Here is a 19,210-nt window from a genome sequence, read left to right on the forward strand (position 1 = left end):
GGGAAAAAATCTGTGACTGTCTTAAGGCTTGGCAACGAATTTGCCAAATAAGACAGCACACACACACACCAAAAATTAACCACTGATCTACCACCATATCAACAATAGTTTATAAAATATTGTTGATAGAACGGTAGATCAGACCATCAGACTTCTGTACAGTTTATTTTAAGGTTAACTAAGTAAAAAGGACACAGTCTCAGATTAAAGAATAAACCTGTTACCATGAGCACAATTAGCTTCATGGGAAGCTGACCGCACTGTCCGTATCTGTTTCATTTTGCTATGCACTAGAGAAGATGTCTCCCCAACTTCTCAGTAGTCAGAGGACTGGCTTTTAGGGACCACGGGCCTGGACTCTGGGATCCAGAGAGGCCATGAGTTTGGCTGTGAGCGTGAAGGCAGGTGGCACCGTCAGACGGGAGGGCGGAACACACCTGAGCCATTTCCCAAGCTCTACCTGGGCTTCCTAAGAAGCCCCCCCGTGGGGGGGGCATGGAGTCTCAGCTGGCCCATCTCCAGGCGCTCTCTCCTCACCTGTACTGCGAGGGCCGCGCCTTCCCCTAGGTTCTCATGATGATTAAACGGGGTGACGTGAAGCTCCCTCCAGGCAGGCGCGAGCAGGCAGCAACCATCACGGTGTTATCACCAGAGCCGGGATGCTGTGCCTCTGCTCTGAACAGCTGGCCAGCACGCCCCCGCACCCCCGGCGAACCGTCCCGTGTTTGCGCTGCTTCTGGGCGCTGGACGCCTCCTCTTGGCCCCAGACTCCACAACGCCTGTGTGCCAGGGCTGAGGCTCCCTGGCTGCTGTCATGCCCAACATCCACTGTAACTGTCTTCTCCATGTCAAGGAATTCAGTTCAGAATCCTGTGTGCTTTTTTTTAGCCTCTTTAAGAGGTTTAGACTTTTAAAAAAATTTTATTTATTTTTTTGGGCTGTGCTTGGGCGGCTTGCAGGATCTTAGTTCCTCAACCAGGAATTGAACCAGGGCCCCGGCAGTGACAGCGCTGAGTTCTAACCACTGGACCACCAGGGAGTTCCCTACAGAAACCTGTATTGATGAAGCAAGACCTCGCTCGTGGGGAAGAATCTCTAGGGCAGCTTAAGAATCATCTAGAAGGTGGAGGGGGTGGGAAGGAGCCGGTAGGTAACTAACACCGTCTTCGTACTCCTTGTGCTGTCCCTGTAGTCTTTACGAAATCATTTAGGAAACAATGGAATAGCAGGTAGAGGAACAAAAGCAGGTATTAGCCAGTTTTCTCCTCTGGAGGCTCGAGATATACTTTTTTTTTAAAGAAAGTATACCAGTGTTGGTACTTCAAGGCACAGGAAGGTCTAGGTTAATTCAAAAGAAGGCCTTCCTCTCAAAAAAGCCCTGGGATTTCAATACCGTCCAAATTGCCCAATATCAGCCACCACAGACCTGCTTCCTGGCCAGAGTTGGAGACACTGGGAGGGCAGAGCTTTACACTTCAGCTTCAGGCCCAAGGTCTCCGACGTGCGTCCTCCACACAGGGACACGGCACATCCGACCCACTATTAGGGGGCAAGGGTTTCGGAGGGTTAAAGCTTGGGGAGGGACCTCTCAGCACTCACTACAGACCACGAAAAGAGGCAACCCAACGTTTCCTTGGTCTGTGGCAGCAAGACCCCCCTCGGAGGCCGAAGAACCGGCCTCTGGAGATGGTGCAGGTCCCTAGTCCAAAGCCCCCCTCTGCCGACTCTGCCAACCTGGCAGGGGCGCCGTCTCGGGCTGACTCCGGCGCTGCCCATGACCTCCAACAGGCAAGGGGGAAAAACGGTTTCAAAAGAGGTGGGAGGGGCTTCCCCGGCGGCGCAGTGGTTGGGAGTCCGCCTGCCGATGCAGGGGACGTGGGTTCGTGCCCCGGTCCGGGAAGATCCCACATGCCGCGGAGCGGCTGGGCCCGTGAGCCATGGCCGCTGAGCCTGCGCGTCCGGAGCCTGTGCCCCGCAACGGGAGAGGCCACAGCAGTGAGAGGCCCGCGTATCGCCAAAAAAAAAGAGTGCGGAGGCCAACGCAGATACGGGAGTTTGGGTCGGTTGCCACTTTCATTCAACTCAACTTTTCTGAGCGTCTCTTCTGTTCCGAGCGCTCGGCCGTCCCAGCTCTGGGGATCTGAGGTTGACGCCCAGGCACGAGAACACGTAGAGGGCAAGAACTGGGAGGTGCGGAGAGGCGGCCAGGTCCCTGCAGCCTGCAGACCGGTCTCTCCGCGGAGAGCCAGCGCTCACCACCCAAGAAGCTCGCGACGCAGCAGAGCCAGGGAAACAGGAGGCTTTGGAGAAGGTTCCCCACTGCTTCAAAGGGCGTTAAGTCCCCGGAGCAAAGCACACGCCGTTCTGGAGGCAACGTGTGGGTGCAGGGCAGGGGCCATCACACAGAAGCTGGTCTTCTAACTACGCTTCCCCCCACAGCAAGGTGACTGGAGCCAGGGGCGGCTGCGGGGGCAGGGAGGGAGGAGGCCTAGATGTTTGTAAGGGTTCCTCATTTCAGATGCTGGTGCTGGCCCCTTGGTAGAGGCAGGAGGCCCCAGGGCGTGGCCAGCCAGGCCCCGCCCTCATACAGAATGGTGCTGTGGGACGTGCAGTCAGCTGCTCGCTCAGGGACAACGGGGCCATGGCTGGAACTGGATGGATCGTCAGCTTTCCCGGAGGCTCTCGCGGGGGCAGCAAGCGTGCTGGTTAGCGATGGAGTTCTAGGGCCAAAACATCGGGGTCCTAGGGCTGACTCTGCCACACGCCAGTGGCCACGTGGAGCACAGCGCCATGGGCTTTAGGACTGTCACCTGTACCGGTCGTACGTGTATGTACGGAGCTGCCGTGAGTAGCAAATGAGGTCAGAGATGTGAGGTGCTGCCTGGCCCACAGCGGATGCTCCAAAATGTCCATCACATTGTGTCAACATATACGGGGCACGCATCGTTAGCACTAATAATAGCCAGGCGTCGCTGCCACTGTGAGCTCGGCCCGCTTCCTTCCAGCGCCCGGTCACCTCGTCACATTACGATGGCGCCAAAGAGGCCCCCGCCCTCCGCCCTTGTGAGATGGCATCAGAGGTGCTGCCACATCACCACGTGTCACCCATGGAACACGACGCATTAGTACCAATCCCTTTTTCATCTCCTTTTTGTTTTTTCCAAAATAGATAATATTTTTGCAGAGCAACAGAAAAAAACGAAAAGAAAGCACTCAAATATATAAAACCTTGAAGGTCTCCCTCCACGTCTGCCCCATCTACACCGCAGCCTCCAGGCTCCCGTGAGCGGCCTCTGTGTTCCCCTGCAGTATCGTGTTTGCATACGTGCCAGTGAAGCTAAACACGCATCTCCATTCTCGCCCCACCAATGCAGTGGCCTCTTTACACAACAATCTGCACTTTGCTTGTTAATTGCTAATAATACATCCTGGAAAATTTCCCACAACGGGACCCAGAGAGAAGCTGTTCCTTTCCAGCCGCAGGGGGCTCCTCTGTGTGCACGTCCCTCAAGCCAGGGAACCAGCCCCCTGTTGAGGGGCACTTGGATTTAACACCAGCTTGTCAGGGCGCAGCCGACGACATACGGTATCTTACAGCAACAGGGCATTTCTTCTTCTATTACAGAACAGTAACATTTAAATGTACACCATTTTTAATTAATTAATTAATTAATTTGGCAGTGTTGGGTCTTCGTTGATTCGCGCAGGCTTTTCTCTAGTTGCGGCGAGTGTCGTTGCGGTGCGTGTGCTTCTCATTGGGGTGGCTTCTCTTGTTGCGGAGCACAGGCTCTAGGCACGCGGGCTTCCGTAGTTGTGGCTCGTGGGCTCCGTAGTTGTGGCTCATGGGCTCCAGAGCACAGGCTCAGTAGTTGTGGCGCACGGGCTTAGTTGCTCCGCGGCATGTGGCATCTTCCCGGACCAGGGCTCGAACCCATGTCCCCTGCATGGGCAGGCGGATTCTTAACCAGTGCACCACCAGGAAAGTCCCGTGTACACCTTCTTTTGTTTTACCAGTGACAAGACAAAAAATACAAAGGAAGATTCTGGGAGAGAGGAACACGGGTTGCCTCTCCAGGGAGCCCGTGGCATCTCCAAGGAGTTTTCCGAGCTCAGCCTCCCAGTGTCTCTTGATCTAGGTGACTCTGCCGAGAATCTTGGACCAGCTGGACCCTCAGTGAGGGTTGGGGACTTTTGTAAAGAGACACCCAGACCACTGCATGTGGTGGCCACAGCTGAGCAAACACACTTCCCCCACAGGCCCCTTGACTTGGCCAAGTTCGTCTTGTCAGCTAACCTGTAACTCACGAGGACTTTATGTACCTAAGGAATTCCAGACACGTGGTGTGTGTACGTGCAAAGGAACATTTTGTGGGATATCCAAGTGAGATGCGCCTGCTGTGCACTGAGCTTGTACTAAAGGGCGTGTGAAGTCATCTTGGCAATTTCTGTGAAATCACTGTCGGGTGCGATCCCACGTGAGGGTCCGTGCAAGACATTTCTTTTAGAATTATTGTCAGGAGACACCATTTCCCTTGAGACTCTACGGTGAGCCACCTGATTCGTTATGTTTCCCTCATGGCCCTGGCTTTCTGAGAATTCGGGAGTCTGACGCTCCGTCAGGAAAACCATTAACCTCCTGATGACCTACAGGCACCCTCCCCGACCCGACTCCCCGGTCTCGACCTTTTTCTTCCTATTGGTTCTCAACCCCCGCCCCACACCCAGGGTACACTTGGTAACATCTGGAGACATTTGGGGTTGTCTCAGCTGCTTGGGGTGCTACTGGCATCTCGGGGAGAGACCAGGGGACTGCTAAATGTCCTGCAAAGCACAGGACGGCCCATTGCCTGGCCCCAAATGCCAACAGCGCCGAGGCTGGGAACTGGCTCTGGTTCCTCTAACGTTAAGGCTCTGTGGGGAGCTTCTGAGACTCTGGAAAAATGTGTGAGGACCCTTGCTTCCTGGAGCTGGTGACGGAACGTGGGAGGGTGACAGGCACTGTCCATGGAGGGGGTGCGCTGACGCAGGCGGCGACCGCAGGGGACCCACCTTGAGGAGCCTGAAGGCCGTCATCCAGCACGTCCGGCTCTGCTCGTCCTCGGCACACAGCAACCGCAGCTCCTTGGCCTCGTTCCTGACTCTGTTTGGCTAAAGGAGACGAAGGAAGACCCCGTGAGCATCACAGGGAATCGGACACACACCTTCCGTCAGGCAGGGCTGAGCCCACACACGGCAGAACATGCCGAGCATTACTCATGCTCTGCCGGTCACGGACCAGCCCCAGGCGGCTGCGGCCACTTAGTACTTAACTGAGCGGTCAGCCGTCCTCCCACGGGAGGTCCTGGGGGAGACAAACAGGAAAGAAACCACAAGGCGGGGGCGGCTGACGGGGCATCTAGCTCCCTGCAGAGAATGCTGATTCCTGGGAGGGGGACCTGTTCTGGGGTCTCAGAAGGAGGCGTCTTCACTTGCTTCCAAGGAAGACCAAGGACACAGCCGTGGGGAGGGCCTGCTGGGTGAGCCGCCGTGGGGAGAAGCCCCCGGGGCTCAGGGCTTCTGGGGCATCTGAGCGGCCCCAAGGACGGACCTGTGGAAAGGCCCAGGGTGTGAGACCAATGTCACCCCAGAGCAGGGAACCGGAGCAGGGCAAGCAGCGGAGGCAGGTGGTCCCACCCAGAGGCAGGGCCAGGCTGCGACGGAGGAAAGCCTGCAGGCATAAGCTTGGCGGGTGTCCACAGGAACCCTCTGACCGCAGGCCCGAGGGGCAGTGCTGGGGGGGGACACCGGCCCAGCGCTCCACCTCGGGAATCTGGAGGGGGAGCAGGGCCGGAACGACAGCCTGAGTCCGCTGACGCTGCGGGCGAAACAGAGGCCGCGATACCCGGCACGTGGGCCGGGGGAAGGAAGCACCGGCCGCCTGGGCCCCGACGGCTCCAGCCCCTCCCGAGGCCACTTCCCACCAGCCTCCCATGCACCTGCGCCTTTAGCTGGTCTGAAGTCAGTTCGTATTACTTGTAACCAAAGAAGCTTCACCAAGTGAAGCAGAAGATGGCATTTTCGGATGGGACGGGCTCCTTGTGCCCTGTCTCCTCCGCAGGCGCAGAAGGCAGCCTGGCTGGGGGACTCGGGCTCGCTCACTGGCTACCCGATGTGGGCAACGGGGCCGGGTCAGTTCCCACCCTGTGAGCACCTGCGAAGACCCAGGAAGACGACGGAGGTAGAAGCCTCAGTAGAGGGTCTCGTGCACAGTGGGTATTCAGTAAATATCTACTAGTGCGATGCCCAGCATCACCACAGCTTCGCCGAGGGGGGAGGAGCGGGTCCCCCAAAGTGTGTGTGTGTGTGTGTGCACGCGCGTGCACGCACACACAGGCATGCACACGTATGTCTACATGTGTGCATGTGTTTGTTCACATAGGTGTGTGCAGGTGTGTACATGCACATGCACGAGTGCACATGGGAGCATATGTGTGAGTTTGTGTCCTCATGCACGTGCACAGAGAGAGGGCAGAGCTGTGGTCACCCCTAGTCTAATGTCCTGGGGACGACAAGCCCACACAGAAGGTGTCAGCTCACTCAGTAAGCTGGAGGCCACCCAGTGACAGGCTGGTGGTCCCTAAGCCACTGGGCCCGTCGACGGGCATTGTCCATCACGGACCCTGCTTTTCTCTGAGCATCTGAGCTACTCAAGAACGGACACGTCATAAGCACACAAGAAATATTTTTATACGAATGAATAAATCTAGTGTGAAACTACGTTTCTGTTAAAAACAAACGAACAAAAAAAAACAGCACCCAAGAAAGGAGGTCCCTGGTTTAATTCCAAAGTGCCCAGTGGGATGCTGTCTGGGCATCTCGGAAGGGCTGCGGATGGGGTACCTTTATGCAGAAGCCATAGTCCGTGGGGGCACCGTACTGCTTCCTGCCAGCCATCAGGGAGAAGATGCGGCTGTCCTCCAGGTCGGCCAGCAGCTGCAAGTGTCTGGGCTCCTGCAGGAAGGTGGTCAGACTTAACGGGGGGAGAACTTCTCAGCACAGCCAAGAGCCAGTGCTTCACGCCCCCGTCAACAGAGGGCAGTCTGTGCGTGCTCTCAACACCTCTCCCCTCTGACAGTCTACAGATTATACCCATCGTGTAGAATAAGTGCTAAATTAAAACCACATCCCGCAGCCCCCGCCCAAAAAAACCCACCCTCCCAGTTCCCAGACAGAAAACAGTTACAATGTTATTTGACACTCTGCCAAATCAAAGCCCCATACAGTGAAAACCAGAAGATCTGGAAGCTAAGGTCAAGGTTCGGAGCACACACTCAAATGCAGGACCCACAGCACCTTTGCTGTGCTGCGTGGTCAGAGTCCAGCTGCGTCCGCAACCGTCCCACCTCCTCCTGAACTCCCCATCCCGCATCTGTTGCCTGCTCTAGGCTACACGTGTCCCTGGGCTCAGCACCGATGACGATGTTGCATAAGCCACACATCAGGGCTGGGAAATCAGGAAGTTACCCACCCCACTGCATCTGATGAAGACCCCATCTGCAGAGGGAAAGGCGGCCGGCCACGCCCCTCCCTGGTGACCACGCCCCTTCTCCCAGAGGCCACGCCCCCTCTCCGAAGGCTGCCCGCTGCTCTCCTGACCTCCCAGAGCAGCAGGGCTGTGGCCTGATGCTGGGTCAACACTTTCCCCTGGGGTCCCCAGCTCCTCCCCCCTCTTTCCTTTGAGAACAGAAGAGACCGCAGCTCTCGGGTGTAAAAGCAAGGCCAAGGTCAGCTGGGTACGTTCCCACAGCAGGCGTCCTCAGACGTTACAGGAAAGAGTAGGTCAGAGGTGCAAAGACACCAAAGGAGACCCTGGCAAGGCCAGCCCACAACACCCCAACTGTCCTCGGAGGCGGGCAGCCGTCTTCCGCCCCTCGCCTCCTCTTCCCACTGGGGATGAGCACAAAACCGCAATTTATTCCACGCAATACCTACAATAACATGTATTAGATTGCCATTAGGGTGGCAATAATCCATCATATATCCTGCGGCTAGCTTGGATGCCAACTTCCGAATTATAGAAACTAAGTTAGCATCTTTCAAGGGACTCAGGCAGGCAGGAGGCTCCGCTCCCAGCCCACAGAAGGCGCCCGGGCTGGCCAGCTTGGGGGTGGGGCAGTGACACAGCCCCGGGATCCCTAGGTCTGTGTCATCACCTGGTTTCCCAGGTGGGGCTGTGCATCAGGAAATCTGAGTTTAGCTGCTACACAATCAGCTTAATAAGTCACGAGCTGGGCGGAGCCCAGGGTGCAATTTAAAATGAAGCCCACGCTTACTCGGAACCCTCCCAGCCTGGTGCAACCGGAGGTCACGGCTTTAAGACTCACCTTTGAAGCTCCCTTTGTGGAGCAATAGAGGCCGGATCGCCGCAAACACACATACAGCTTCTTCCACGACTTCCTTCCCAGCTCCTTCACGTGCAAAAAGCCTTGAATCTCAGGACAACTACTGGAGTTTAAAAAATTCTGTTGAAGAGCAAATTTTAAAAGTTAGATAATGCTGACATGAAAATATGGAAGCAGACATATTATCAGCATCGCCGACACTGGAACATTTTACGAATTAGTAAAATACTGTTTTGGGGTTAAACTGAGTGTTTTCAAGTGATATTTTTCCTTTCAAAAGTCTTAAAATTCCCATCTAAATTGGGGTTCTAAAACATAATTAAGTGTTTAAACATACACAAGCAAATGGACTTCTCTAACTCTGACAGAAAACACAAAGTCACAAATCTCCTAATGGACAGTGTGTTTAAGCATCCTGCCTTTTATTCTGGTTTCCCATAAAAATCCCAATCTGGTCCTCAGAGCTGGGGCAACCGCAGTGCCAGGAACACCGATTACGAGCAGGTGGGCTGGGAGCAGGCATCCGGCCGTCACTTTGACCGCGTGCCCTCCAGCAAAAGCTGTGTGTCCAGTGTCTGTCCAGCTCCTGGAACGAACACCCTGGCGACGGCCTGCTCCCCCGCTAAGTCCTCCCACCAGCCACACCTCTTTCTTCAGGGAAGGTAGGTGAGGAACCAGATCTGGAGTGACCCTCGTGGGTCCCCTACACTGACTGAGAGGGACACAGTTCCTCCTGCAGACGGTATGGGCCAACTGGGCAGGTGCCGGTGCCCCCGGGCAGTGCTTCCAGCACCTCAAGACATCACCGTGCACGTTCACCAAGCATCAAGCCGTCTCGGATCAGGCAACTAAAAAGCAGGAAACCACTTTACCCTCCTTGTGCACGGGCCACGATAACTTAGTATGACAACTCTCACCCAGGGCAGGCAGATGCTCTGCGTGGAGGGCCCAGGACACAGCACAGCGGCTTTCAGCTTCCAGAGGCAGAAACACAGCAGGAAAAGGAGGGCTCAGGGCAGACTTCTGCAGGAACTACATTCGAGTACTTTCTCTTACATTCAGTGCCACCTGGAGAGTGCTGGCTGCCTTAGGGAATGGTTTATTCCCTTACTACTTAACGTGCCGTTAAGAGACACGTCTTTAGGGGTGCAGAGGAATATCCCGACTTCCCGGGACAGCATGAGGCAGCAGTAAGCGTGGAGAGGCACCCGATGGCCTCTAGGTCAGTGTATCCTGTTTCTAAGTGCTTGTTTTGCTTTGAAGGAGCCTGGCTACATGCAGCTTTCCCAGGGAAACACTCATTTCTGGTGACTAAATTTCACGAGGGGCCAAGGCTCGTACAAGAGTAACAACGCAACTGCTCCAGGTTCCTACCAGGCCCCCAGGACAGCCTGAGAGCTTCTACGCAGAGACTCCAGCAGAAGCCTCTTCTTGCCCAGTACCTGCAGAAGCTGGGTCTGACTGCCGTTTGACTGCTGGCACCAGGCAACCATCTGTTCTGGGAAGAAGTTCTAGGCCATGGAAAAACAAAGATGTCAGAAGTTAGCTTAAGAGTGGGGAAAAACATACTTACAGGTATGCCAGTACTGAAAACTTTCCTCCAGGTAAAATTATGTACAATTTGTATTTAAAATGACAGTGCTTTTTGTTCCTTTATCACACAATGGAAACACTGACTTCAACAGGCTGCATTTTCCCTTCAACGCTGCACCAAGTTTGGAGTGTCTGTGATGCCCACTAGGACCCACGTCTGGCAGTGCACCAAGGCAGAGGGCTGCCACGTGTCCTAACTCAGGGACACAGACGCGTGGCATGAGATAAAGAACCCCTGAAACTAGGAGATGCGCACAGAGATGTGAAGAGGCCTTTTCTGGTGCATCGCCCAAAAGTAGTTACCAAATTTCTTCCTTTCAATGAAAAAGCAGCTAAACTATCAGAACCAGAAGTTGATGCTGGGACCCGCCCCCCCCAACCCAGTTGCTGCTGCTGTAACTCAGAATTAGGACTGGCGCTCACACCACGGCAGGTACGAGCTCCATCCTGACATCCCACGAGGCAAGGGCCCCGCCCCGCAAAAAGTAGAAAAGAAAAGAAAAATCAAGGAGAGTAGCTCAACCCACCTGGATTTTGATTTCTCTACTGATTCTTCCCCCAATAATCCCAAAGTAATACTTGCTATTTGCAGAGAATAATGGGTTTTTAGTTTGCTGAGTATCTGACTAAGTTACTCCTAGAGACTAAGCCCCTCTCCCACTCCAGCTATTGGGAGAAGGTGATGGTTAGCTCCGGCCAGAACAGAGGCACTTAGTTAAGCATCAGAGAGACAGTTTCAAGCCAGGATTGCTTAGTTAACTAGCCACTCAGATTCTCAAGCCCAACTGCCACCCGCTACATCTCAGTTATTCTGTGACCTGCTACTACGAAACTCAAGTATGAACTGCAAGATTTCAAGAGTGCCAAACCCCAGACTCAAAGAGAAAAGACTCACCGTGGGATTTTTGAAAAACTCGTATTTTGCATAATTCTTCCTGAATAAAAATTGACTTTCACTTGCCATGGTGCTCTCTACCTGGGCCACCAGCTCATGGTCTTCCAAGCACCTTTCTGCAGAGGAAAAGTACTGTGTGAGATAAACAGGCAGAACCTTCAAGGCAGCCTCACAACCAATTACAAAATCTGCTTGACTTTTCTGTTCCTCTTCAAACTTCGTGAGCAAAGACGAGGTCAAGAACCAAAAGTAAACCGAAACCTCTAATGTGTTATCTCAAATGCATAGGAGGTCTTAGGACACAGAGTATGAGGAACTCAGGTCAGTCTTAACTTTCATATACGTCTTCTCAATTTGGCATCAAAAAAAGACTCTGCGCAGATGATTCTGCCTTTAAATTAAGAAATGTCAACTCTTGGAAAGAACAGGACTCTAATGACTGGGAAAATGTCCCAAGACACAGGACAGTGGGAAGGCTCTGAGCAAGGAGGACGCACGGGCGGGTGGGTAGAGGTGGGGGGGCAGAAGCAGGACGGCTTTGATTTCGTGAAACTCAGCTGCCTAGGAGGGTGTTAGGGCGTAACACGGGAGGGAGCGGGCTACCAGCAGGCAGCCCGTCCCCACACCCGGCTGTCCGCTGGAGCCCACGCTAATCACGCACACCCCGGAGCTGTTCTCACGGCGGGACTGTGCCGCTGGGAAGGACACACACGTGGCACAGCACTCGGGGGAGCGTGCACGGACACACACGCCTCGGTGCCTGACTCAGCAGCGGCATCACCCTGGGGCGGTGTCTCCCTCACAGTCTGACACTCTGGCTCCACGTGGAACATGAGAGGCACGTGGCCTGATGCCCTCACGTGTCCCTGCACAGCCTGTTGACCAGGCGGCAGGGAACCAACCACGTTCAATAACGGGTTACGCGACAGGAGCAAACGAGCCCAGGGCAGTTTCGACGTGTGAACTGAGGCCCAAACGGCAGAGCAGGAGATGTCACGAAATTGACACGAACGCTCCGTCGGCCCTTCCCAGCTCCCGCTTCCTTTCACACAGCCAGCGCGGAATCCCCAGAGAGTCCTGTCTTCCAGGAAGGATGAGGAGCAGGGTGAAAGCGTTCCTGAGTCAAAGCCATCTGCGAACGTGGGAGAACTCCTGTCCACGAAGGACACGGTCCCCAGGCCAGGGGTCTGAGCCGGGCCCCGCGGGCACACAGGGCACACGAGGACGGGCTGTCCTCGGTAGAGACACAGTTAAAGCCTGAAGTTCCTCCCCACGATGAACAGAAAGCTCAGGCACCTCAGGAAGGGCCAGACCTGGCACCACCAGTGAGCCACAGACAGGCCCACTGGTCCCCGGATGAGGCGGGAACTGGCAAGCAATTCAGGAACCGCACACCCTGCCTGAGGACGCCCCCAGGACAGAGGGGAAGAACCAGGGGCAGCCTGAGCACGGTTACAACAGCTATGTCTGCTGCCAAGATAGGGGTTAGCACAATGTCATTCATTTAAGACAAACCCATGACTTTCCTTGAGATTTTTGTTCAGAGAAAACATTTCTGTGGTTATAGGGAAAAAAACAACTATGACCCAATAACCTGCTGATGGCTGGTTTATAGAATTAAAATTTTTTACCAGGTAAAATAAGGAGAAAGAAAAGAGCGGGGTGGACCTAAGGGAGGACAAGGCAGATGTCGAGTTTCAGGGGCACAGGGCCCTCCCAGCGGGAGCCACTGGCTCGATGGGGCCCCAGGATGCTGCAACTGGGGCCCCAGGATGCTGCAACCCAGGCAGGATCCTCTCTTCCCAGGCCTAGCTACCCTGGTACAGCCGCATACAGCAGCGTGAATAGACTGTCAGCAGTCCCAACAGGAGGTGCTTCTCTGCCCCAGGCCACTCCGCTGACCCCACGAGGTCTGGGAGACCTACAGGTGGAAACCAAGGCCGCTGCACCCTCTGCAGCCAGTGGTGGGACCAGGACTGAGCTCCTCAGAGATGCCAGAGCTGTCGGCCTGGCCTCCCACTGAAGGCCTAGGACCTGTGCTCACAGCTTTTAAAAGGCCACTGGGACCACCTCAGTTCAAAGCTCTTTTTGTCCAGGTCTGATTTTCTCTATGATTCTAAAGACACATATTTTCAGATGACCTCAGGCAACAGTATTAAACGCTCACATCACCAGCTACAAATGTCATATGATCACAATGGCCTTAAGTAAAACTGCCACGTGACTTTTCATCCAAAAGGACTTTTTGTACAAATGGAAGAGGAAGACGTCCCTCAAAGGGTATTTGTAGTTTTCTGATTTCCGGAACTAAGGCCAGCATCTATGCCGCCACCATACTCTACATGAAAGACATTTAAAACTCAGACAACTCAAAAAAAAAAAAGCATATTTTGTAGACTTCTCAATGATGGCCATCCCACTCCTGGGCATATACCTGTACAAAACTCTAATTCAAAAAGATACCTGCACCCCTATGTTCATAGCAGCACTATTCACAACAGCCAAGACATGGAAGCAACCAAAATGTCCATCAACAGATGAATGGATAAAGAAGATGTGGTACACAGATACACATACAATGGAATATTACTCAGCCATAAAAAAGAATAAAATAATGAACATGGATGCAACCAGAGATTATCATACTGAGTGAAATGCCATATGATATCGCTTATGTGTGGAATCTGAAGTATGGCACAAATGAACCTACCTATGAAACAGAAACAGACTCACAGAGATCAGACGTGTGGTGCCAAAGGGGGAGTGGGGGAGAGAGAGGGAAGGATCGGGAGTTTGGGGTCAGTAGATGCAAACCAGCATATACAGGAGGGATAGACAACAAGGTCCTACTGTACAGCACAGGGAACTATACTCAACATCCTGTGATAAACCATAATGGAAAAGAATATAAAAAATGATGTATATACGTGGATAACTGAGTCGCTCTGCTGTACAGCAGAAATGAACACAACACTGTACATCAACTACACTTCAACTAAGAAAAGCAGCGTATCTTACTTCTGGGGCCGTGCAGCAGACACAAGAGTCCTCGGCAGAAACCTGGGCGGTCCCGAGGGGTGAGGTGGGGCTGGCAGACCCAGCACCCGGCCGAGGGCACTGGGAGGCGTCAGCATCCCACCTCACTGCCCCCTGGAGCCCCTCACCGCCCGGCGCAGCCCACGTCACAGAGACGGGAGCGCTGAACAGCTGGCCAGGGCTTCCCGGGCTGTGCGGAGCTGTGTGCAGCAGAACACGCCCACAGCAAACATCCTGACGTCTGGATCTGCCCCGTAAGCAGCCTCCCCGCTAGGTGTGTATTTTAGTGGGGAAAGGGTGTCATTTGGTGCCTTTCAGAGGTAACAGACAGAGACAGAGATAGAAAAGGATCAGCCTGCAGAGGCCGCCCTGAGCCCCAAGGCTGAAGGCAAGGCGGCCGCTCCTCCCCGGCCGGTCTGTGCAGATGTCGGCATCTGGATGAGCCGGTCACGCCACAGGGCGGCCGTCACGCCCTTCTCATCTGACCAGGAACAAACCCAGAGCAGCGAACAGCCCGAGGAAGGGTTCCTGCTTCTTCCTGAGGTGTTTCGTCCTGATTCACACGACAACAGAACCCCCCCAAATCCTTGAGATGCACAGGAACCGGCTGTGACCCTCCTCGGTGACGGTGCCCCAGGCTTAAAATTAAGTCCCAGCCTCTCCCGCTGACCCACTCTGAGGCCCGTGGTCACTCAGGGCCCGCCTGTGGGAGCCGCTGCACTCCCAGGGGGATGGAGCTTACAGGTGGGCCTATCTTCAAGTTCACGGGGGGCACCAAGATGCTATTTTTCATGCCAAAGTTCCTGTTTTTCGAGATTCCTTTAAAATACAGTTTGTGTACTTGATACAGCTGCAGGCTGGCTGTGTAACATCCCTATGTCCTCTACCTATTAAGGTGTCCTGGCTGAAGTGAGCCTGGCTGCTTACCTGCAGACAGGAGGGCAACGGCCCCATCCCAGCCCTTGCTGGCTGGACTCAGGGGCTGTCCGGTGGCACTGGCTGGGGACAGTGGTTCCACGTCTGAGCTCTACCCAAAATACTGGAGCCGAAACATCCCATCCAGGCTGGACTTTTGGGGCCAGTAATGGTTGGAGAGATCAGGAAAGGTATGAGTTCCCGGGAAATCAGGAAACACAGGACACGGTCACCTAAGACCACTATGCACTCAGGGCTCTGCCCCAACTCTTCAAACCAGCAAGTGGTGCAGGAGCCCACACTGGGGACCAGGAAGGGCCCTTGGACCTGGCTCTGGCAACAAGCCTAGTTCAGAGAGATGGCAGAGAGGGTCCTTCCAGCAAGAGATGCTGCCCGCGCCGGCAGCTGCCGCGGTTCCTGCCCCTCCGTGAGCCTGATGCTCTGGCCCCGTGGGTACCCTCGGGGGCTGCGGACCTCACACATGCACGTGGTCTCCTGCTAGTGGAAAGGAAGCCGTCTCGTTTCCATCCTGGAAACTGCCCCATGTCTCCTAAATCATCGCTCGTTTCTGAGCGCAAAAAGGTTTAATACTGTTAAGGATATGATATCTAGCTGCAAAGATCGGCATCGTAATTGTGCTTGGAAATCCTCAATTTCTAAGGCTATACATCAACTCAGTGCTGTAAGAGTGGCCTGCTCACCCCTCCATTACTGGGGACTGGTGGAACCACCGGCCTTAGGCATCTGCAAGCATCATCTCCCTTCGGCCTGAGCCGCCAGCCTCGTGTATGTGCAGGTCCCAGGAGCATCCCCGACGTACACCCCATGAGAAAGTGACCTTCTAAAGGGAGAATCAGTGACTGGGGAGGCAGGGCTGGTGGCTCTGCCCTGAGAATGGGGGCGGCGGACTCGTGTGCCAGGGGACCCAGGAACACGCCCAGGACGCTGTCAATCACAGAGAATGCTGCACACCCCACCCAAGGGGGTTTATGCTGAAACACCACAGGGAGCCGTGAAAGGCACTCCCACAGCCCTGCCCCACGGGAGGCATGAAACAGGGAACTGGACCTTCCTCTTCCCACCACTGGGCATCTGACCTTTACATGCTGGTGGATAATGGAAGGAAGAGGATTTTCACCTAAATAACAACTTAATGGATCAAAACCAGTATTAAATCATAGGCTTGGATTACAAACAAAAGAACAGGCAGGGAAGACACAGGGCCGGGGATGCAATAAGCTCTGTGTGGAGAGTGGGAGGCTTCCCTGGGCCCTGCCCTTGCAGGAGGGCATGACTGACTTGGTGGAACTAACACCTGCAGAACCCAGGCATCAGGACAATGCGTCCCCTCGCTGCTCCTGAGAAAGGAGCTCATGGGAGAAGGGGAGGAAGACTCCTCTAAGGGGGCTTCGTGCGTCTGCAGGTCAGCTCACTGATTTCCTTTTGTCAAACAGGATCTAAAATTTGATCCACATGTTCTTTTTTATTTGTTTCATCATTTTACTTGCCCCTCTCCTTTTTTTCTTTTCTTCCCTTTTTACTTGGTTTTATAATAAACTATTGTCCCCTAAAGGGGAGTATGTCAATCCATCTGTGAATAAGAGAAAGAATACAGAATAAAACGTATGGATATCACATCCCTGAGAGTAGTGTCTGCATGTGCATTTCATATTTTACTCCCTCAGAATAAATTTTCAAGTGACTGATCATTTTCCAAGTTTATCGTCTACTATACGATGCTGCAGAAATCAAGTGCTACCACATAACAATGGAATCAGAATTTCTCAAGCAGTCTCTATGGGACAATGTTCTGTGTATCTGCATCCATTCCGTATGTTCTCTAGGTGTGCACAGTGATATTCACGTATTATAATGTCTACAGAAGTTTTTTCATAGTTCTTTTCAAATTAAAAGCACAGTCAGACTTTGGAATGGTCTTTCAACAATATTCATTAATTGTATTTGGCTCCAACTATGCAGATGCATTTTTAAAATTACAGTAAGTCCCCTACATACGAATGAGTTCCGTTCCGAGAGTGCATTCGTAAGTCCAGTTTGTTCGTAAGTCCAAAAAATTAGCCTAGGTACCCAACTAACAGAGTCGGCTGTATAGTACTGTACTGTGATAGGTTTACAATACTTTTCACACAAATAATACATAAAAACAAACAAACACAAAAAATAAAGAAAACATTTTTAATCTTATAGCACAGTACCTTGAAAAGTACAGTGGTACAGTACAACGGCTGGCACACAGGGGCTGGCATCGAGTGAACAGGCAAGAAGAGTTACTGACTGGAGGAGGGACAGGAGGTGGGAGATGGTAGAGCTGAAGGATCGACAGCAATAGAAGGAGGGCCAGCTGCAACTTCACTCACGCCTGATGTTGATGGAACGCACGTTTGCATCTTTGAAAGTTCGCAACTTGAAGGTCTGTATGTAGGGGACTTATTGCAATTCTCTATGTGTGTGTGTATGCATGTATATGGGTATATATACACGTGTATGCATGCATGTGTATATGTATCTGTATACACATGTGTGTGCATGTGTATCCATAAAAACTGCAGGGTTCCGACTACTGTTTAGTTTCCAAATTACTTTGTCAACAGATGCTTTTGGTGACCCTATCAGACCACTCGGGACCATTCATGGATGTCCCAAACTGGAGCTTGCCAGCCGGTCACTGCGCTGTGACACCACTGAATGTACCTGTCAGGAGAAAGCTGCTGGGGACAAAGGACAAAGCATCTGATGACACACAAGTGCACTGCAGATCCGTAGTGATGGGAAAGAAACAAGGTGGGGTTCTTAGCGTTCACTTTACAACGCACGCTGTCTGATAGCACAGGGGAGCCAGAACACGTGACTTCCAGCAACGCCAACTCAAATGTACCTCGTGTCATGTAACCTTAGACTGTACGATATGAGTTGCCCAAATGCCATTTAGTGAAAGAATATTCCAGACCTAGAGGCTTAATTTCAATTTCTTTGTCATTCTTAAAGGTCAAGAGAAAAATGTTAAACTATGGGAAGAAGTTTGCAAGCGGTGTAGTTTTTCTCTCCTTCAAGACACAGAAGAAAATAGAGCTGTTGATTCAGAAAAAATTCCAGTTTTAAATATGTGCCTATGATTTGGAAGCACCGTACGTTATCCAAAAAGAATTTCAACGAAAGTCTGAAAAGCTTCTTTACCTGAAAATAAGCCGCCTAAACCAAACAAACAAATCAACCAAAGACCTCAATAAGTTCTGTAAATAGTACCTATTTCAAAATAATCTCTTGCTCTCTCGAATCACTCAGAGACACTGTGTGAGACTCAAGCTTAGGTGACATTGCTTTATGGCAACCCTCGACTCCCGGGGGCCTCCCCGTGCCCTCCTACAGGCTGTCACCATGGCTCCCCAACCCCGTCAGGTAGAAAGCTGCTCTCTGCAGTGATGCCAGAAACTCCCCAGGGCGCCTCCGGCTGCACACCCAGACCACAGGTGTGCAGCGAGCCCCTGAGCCCCTCACAGCGACTCCTGCGGACAAGTCACAGGGACCCTTCCCTCCTCCTGTGGCTGAGCTCTTGGGAGTTACTGCTTCAAACTGTGCAAGAGCGAGATTCTGAAAGCACCAGGGGAGAGAGGCCTGGGAGGGAGGAAGGTGAGATTTTAGGAAAAAGAGGCAGGAGCGTGGAGGACAACACACAGACCGCCTGCTACGCCGGCTGGCAGGGGACACTGCAGTGACAGTCTGGCATCTGGCGGCAGGGGTCTTCACCTGAAGGCCCACCGAGCACCCCACTGCTCCCCCCCACCCGGAGCTGCTGCCCCCCACCGGAGCTGCTCCCCTCCACCTGGAGCTGCTCCCCCCTACCCGGAGCTGCTCCCCCCCACCTGGAGCTGCTCCCCCCCTACCCGGAGCTGCTCCCCCCCACCTGGAGCTGCTCCCCCCCTACCCGGAGCTGCTCCCCGCCACCCGGAGCTGCTGCCCCCCACCGGAGCTGCTCCCCTCCACCCGGAGCTGCTCCCCCCTACCCGGAGCTGCTCCCCCCCACCTGGAGCTGCTCCCCCCCTACCCGGAGCTGCTCCCCCCCACCCGGAGCTGCTCCCCCCCTACCCGGAGCTGCTCCCCCCAACCCGGAGCTGCTGCCCCCCACCCGGAGCTGCTCCCCCCCTACCCGGAGCTGCTCCCCCCCACCTGGAGCTGCTCCCCCCTACCCGGAGCTGCTCCCCCCCACCCGGAGCTGCTCCCCCCCTACCCGGAGCTGCTCCCCCCCACCTGGAGCTGCTCTCCCCCACCCGGAGCTGCTCCCCCCCTACCCGGAGCTGCTCCCCCCCCACCCGGAGCTGCTGCCCCCCACCCGGAACTGCTGCACCCCACCGGAGCTGCTCCCCCCCACCTG

At 53.9% G+C, this 19,210-nt stretch overlaps 1 protein-coding gene across 6 annotated transcripts in view; it reads right to left on the reverse strand.

The window, feature by feature from the left end:
- The window catches only part of GRB10 (growth factor receptor bound protein 10), a 200,408-nt gene that overhangs the window by 26,541 nt on the left and 154,657 nt on the right, over positions 1–19,210 (reverse strand). For 5 of the 6 annotated variants that reach the window (XM_082846937.1, XM_082846933.1, XM_082846934.1 and 2 more), the window contains 5 exons: positions 10,870–10,985; positions 9,824–9,892; positions 8,364–8,501; positions 6,880–6,990; positions 5,050–5,148 (listed from right to left, as the gene is read on the reverse strand). In XM_082846937.1, the coding sequence (XP_082703063.1) occupies positions 5,050–5,148; positions 6,880–6,990; positions 8,364–8,501; positions 9,824–9,892; positions 10,870–10,985 (533 nt within the window). The remainder of the gene's footprint in view (positions 1–5,049; positions 5,149–6,879; positions 6,991–8,363; positions 8,502–9,823; positions 9,893–10,869; positions 10,986–19,210) is intronic. The other variant, XM_082846935.1, reaches the window with a different exon arrangement.

The sequence above is a fragment of the Leucopleurus acutus genome (assembly GCF_964270905.1).
Source record: "Leucopleurus acutus genome assembly, chromosome: 9".
Lineage (NCBI taxonomy): Eukaryota > Metazoa > Chordata > Mammalia > Artiodactyla > Delphinidae > Leucopleurus > Leucopleurus acutus.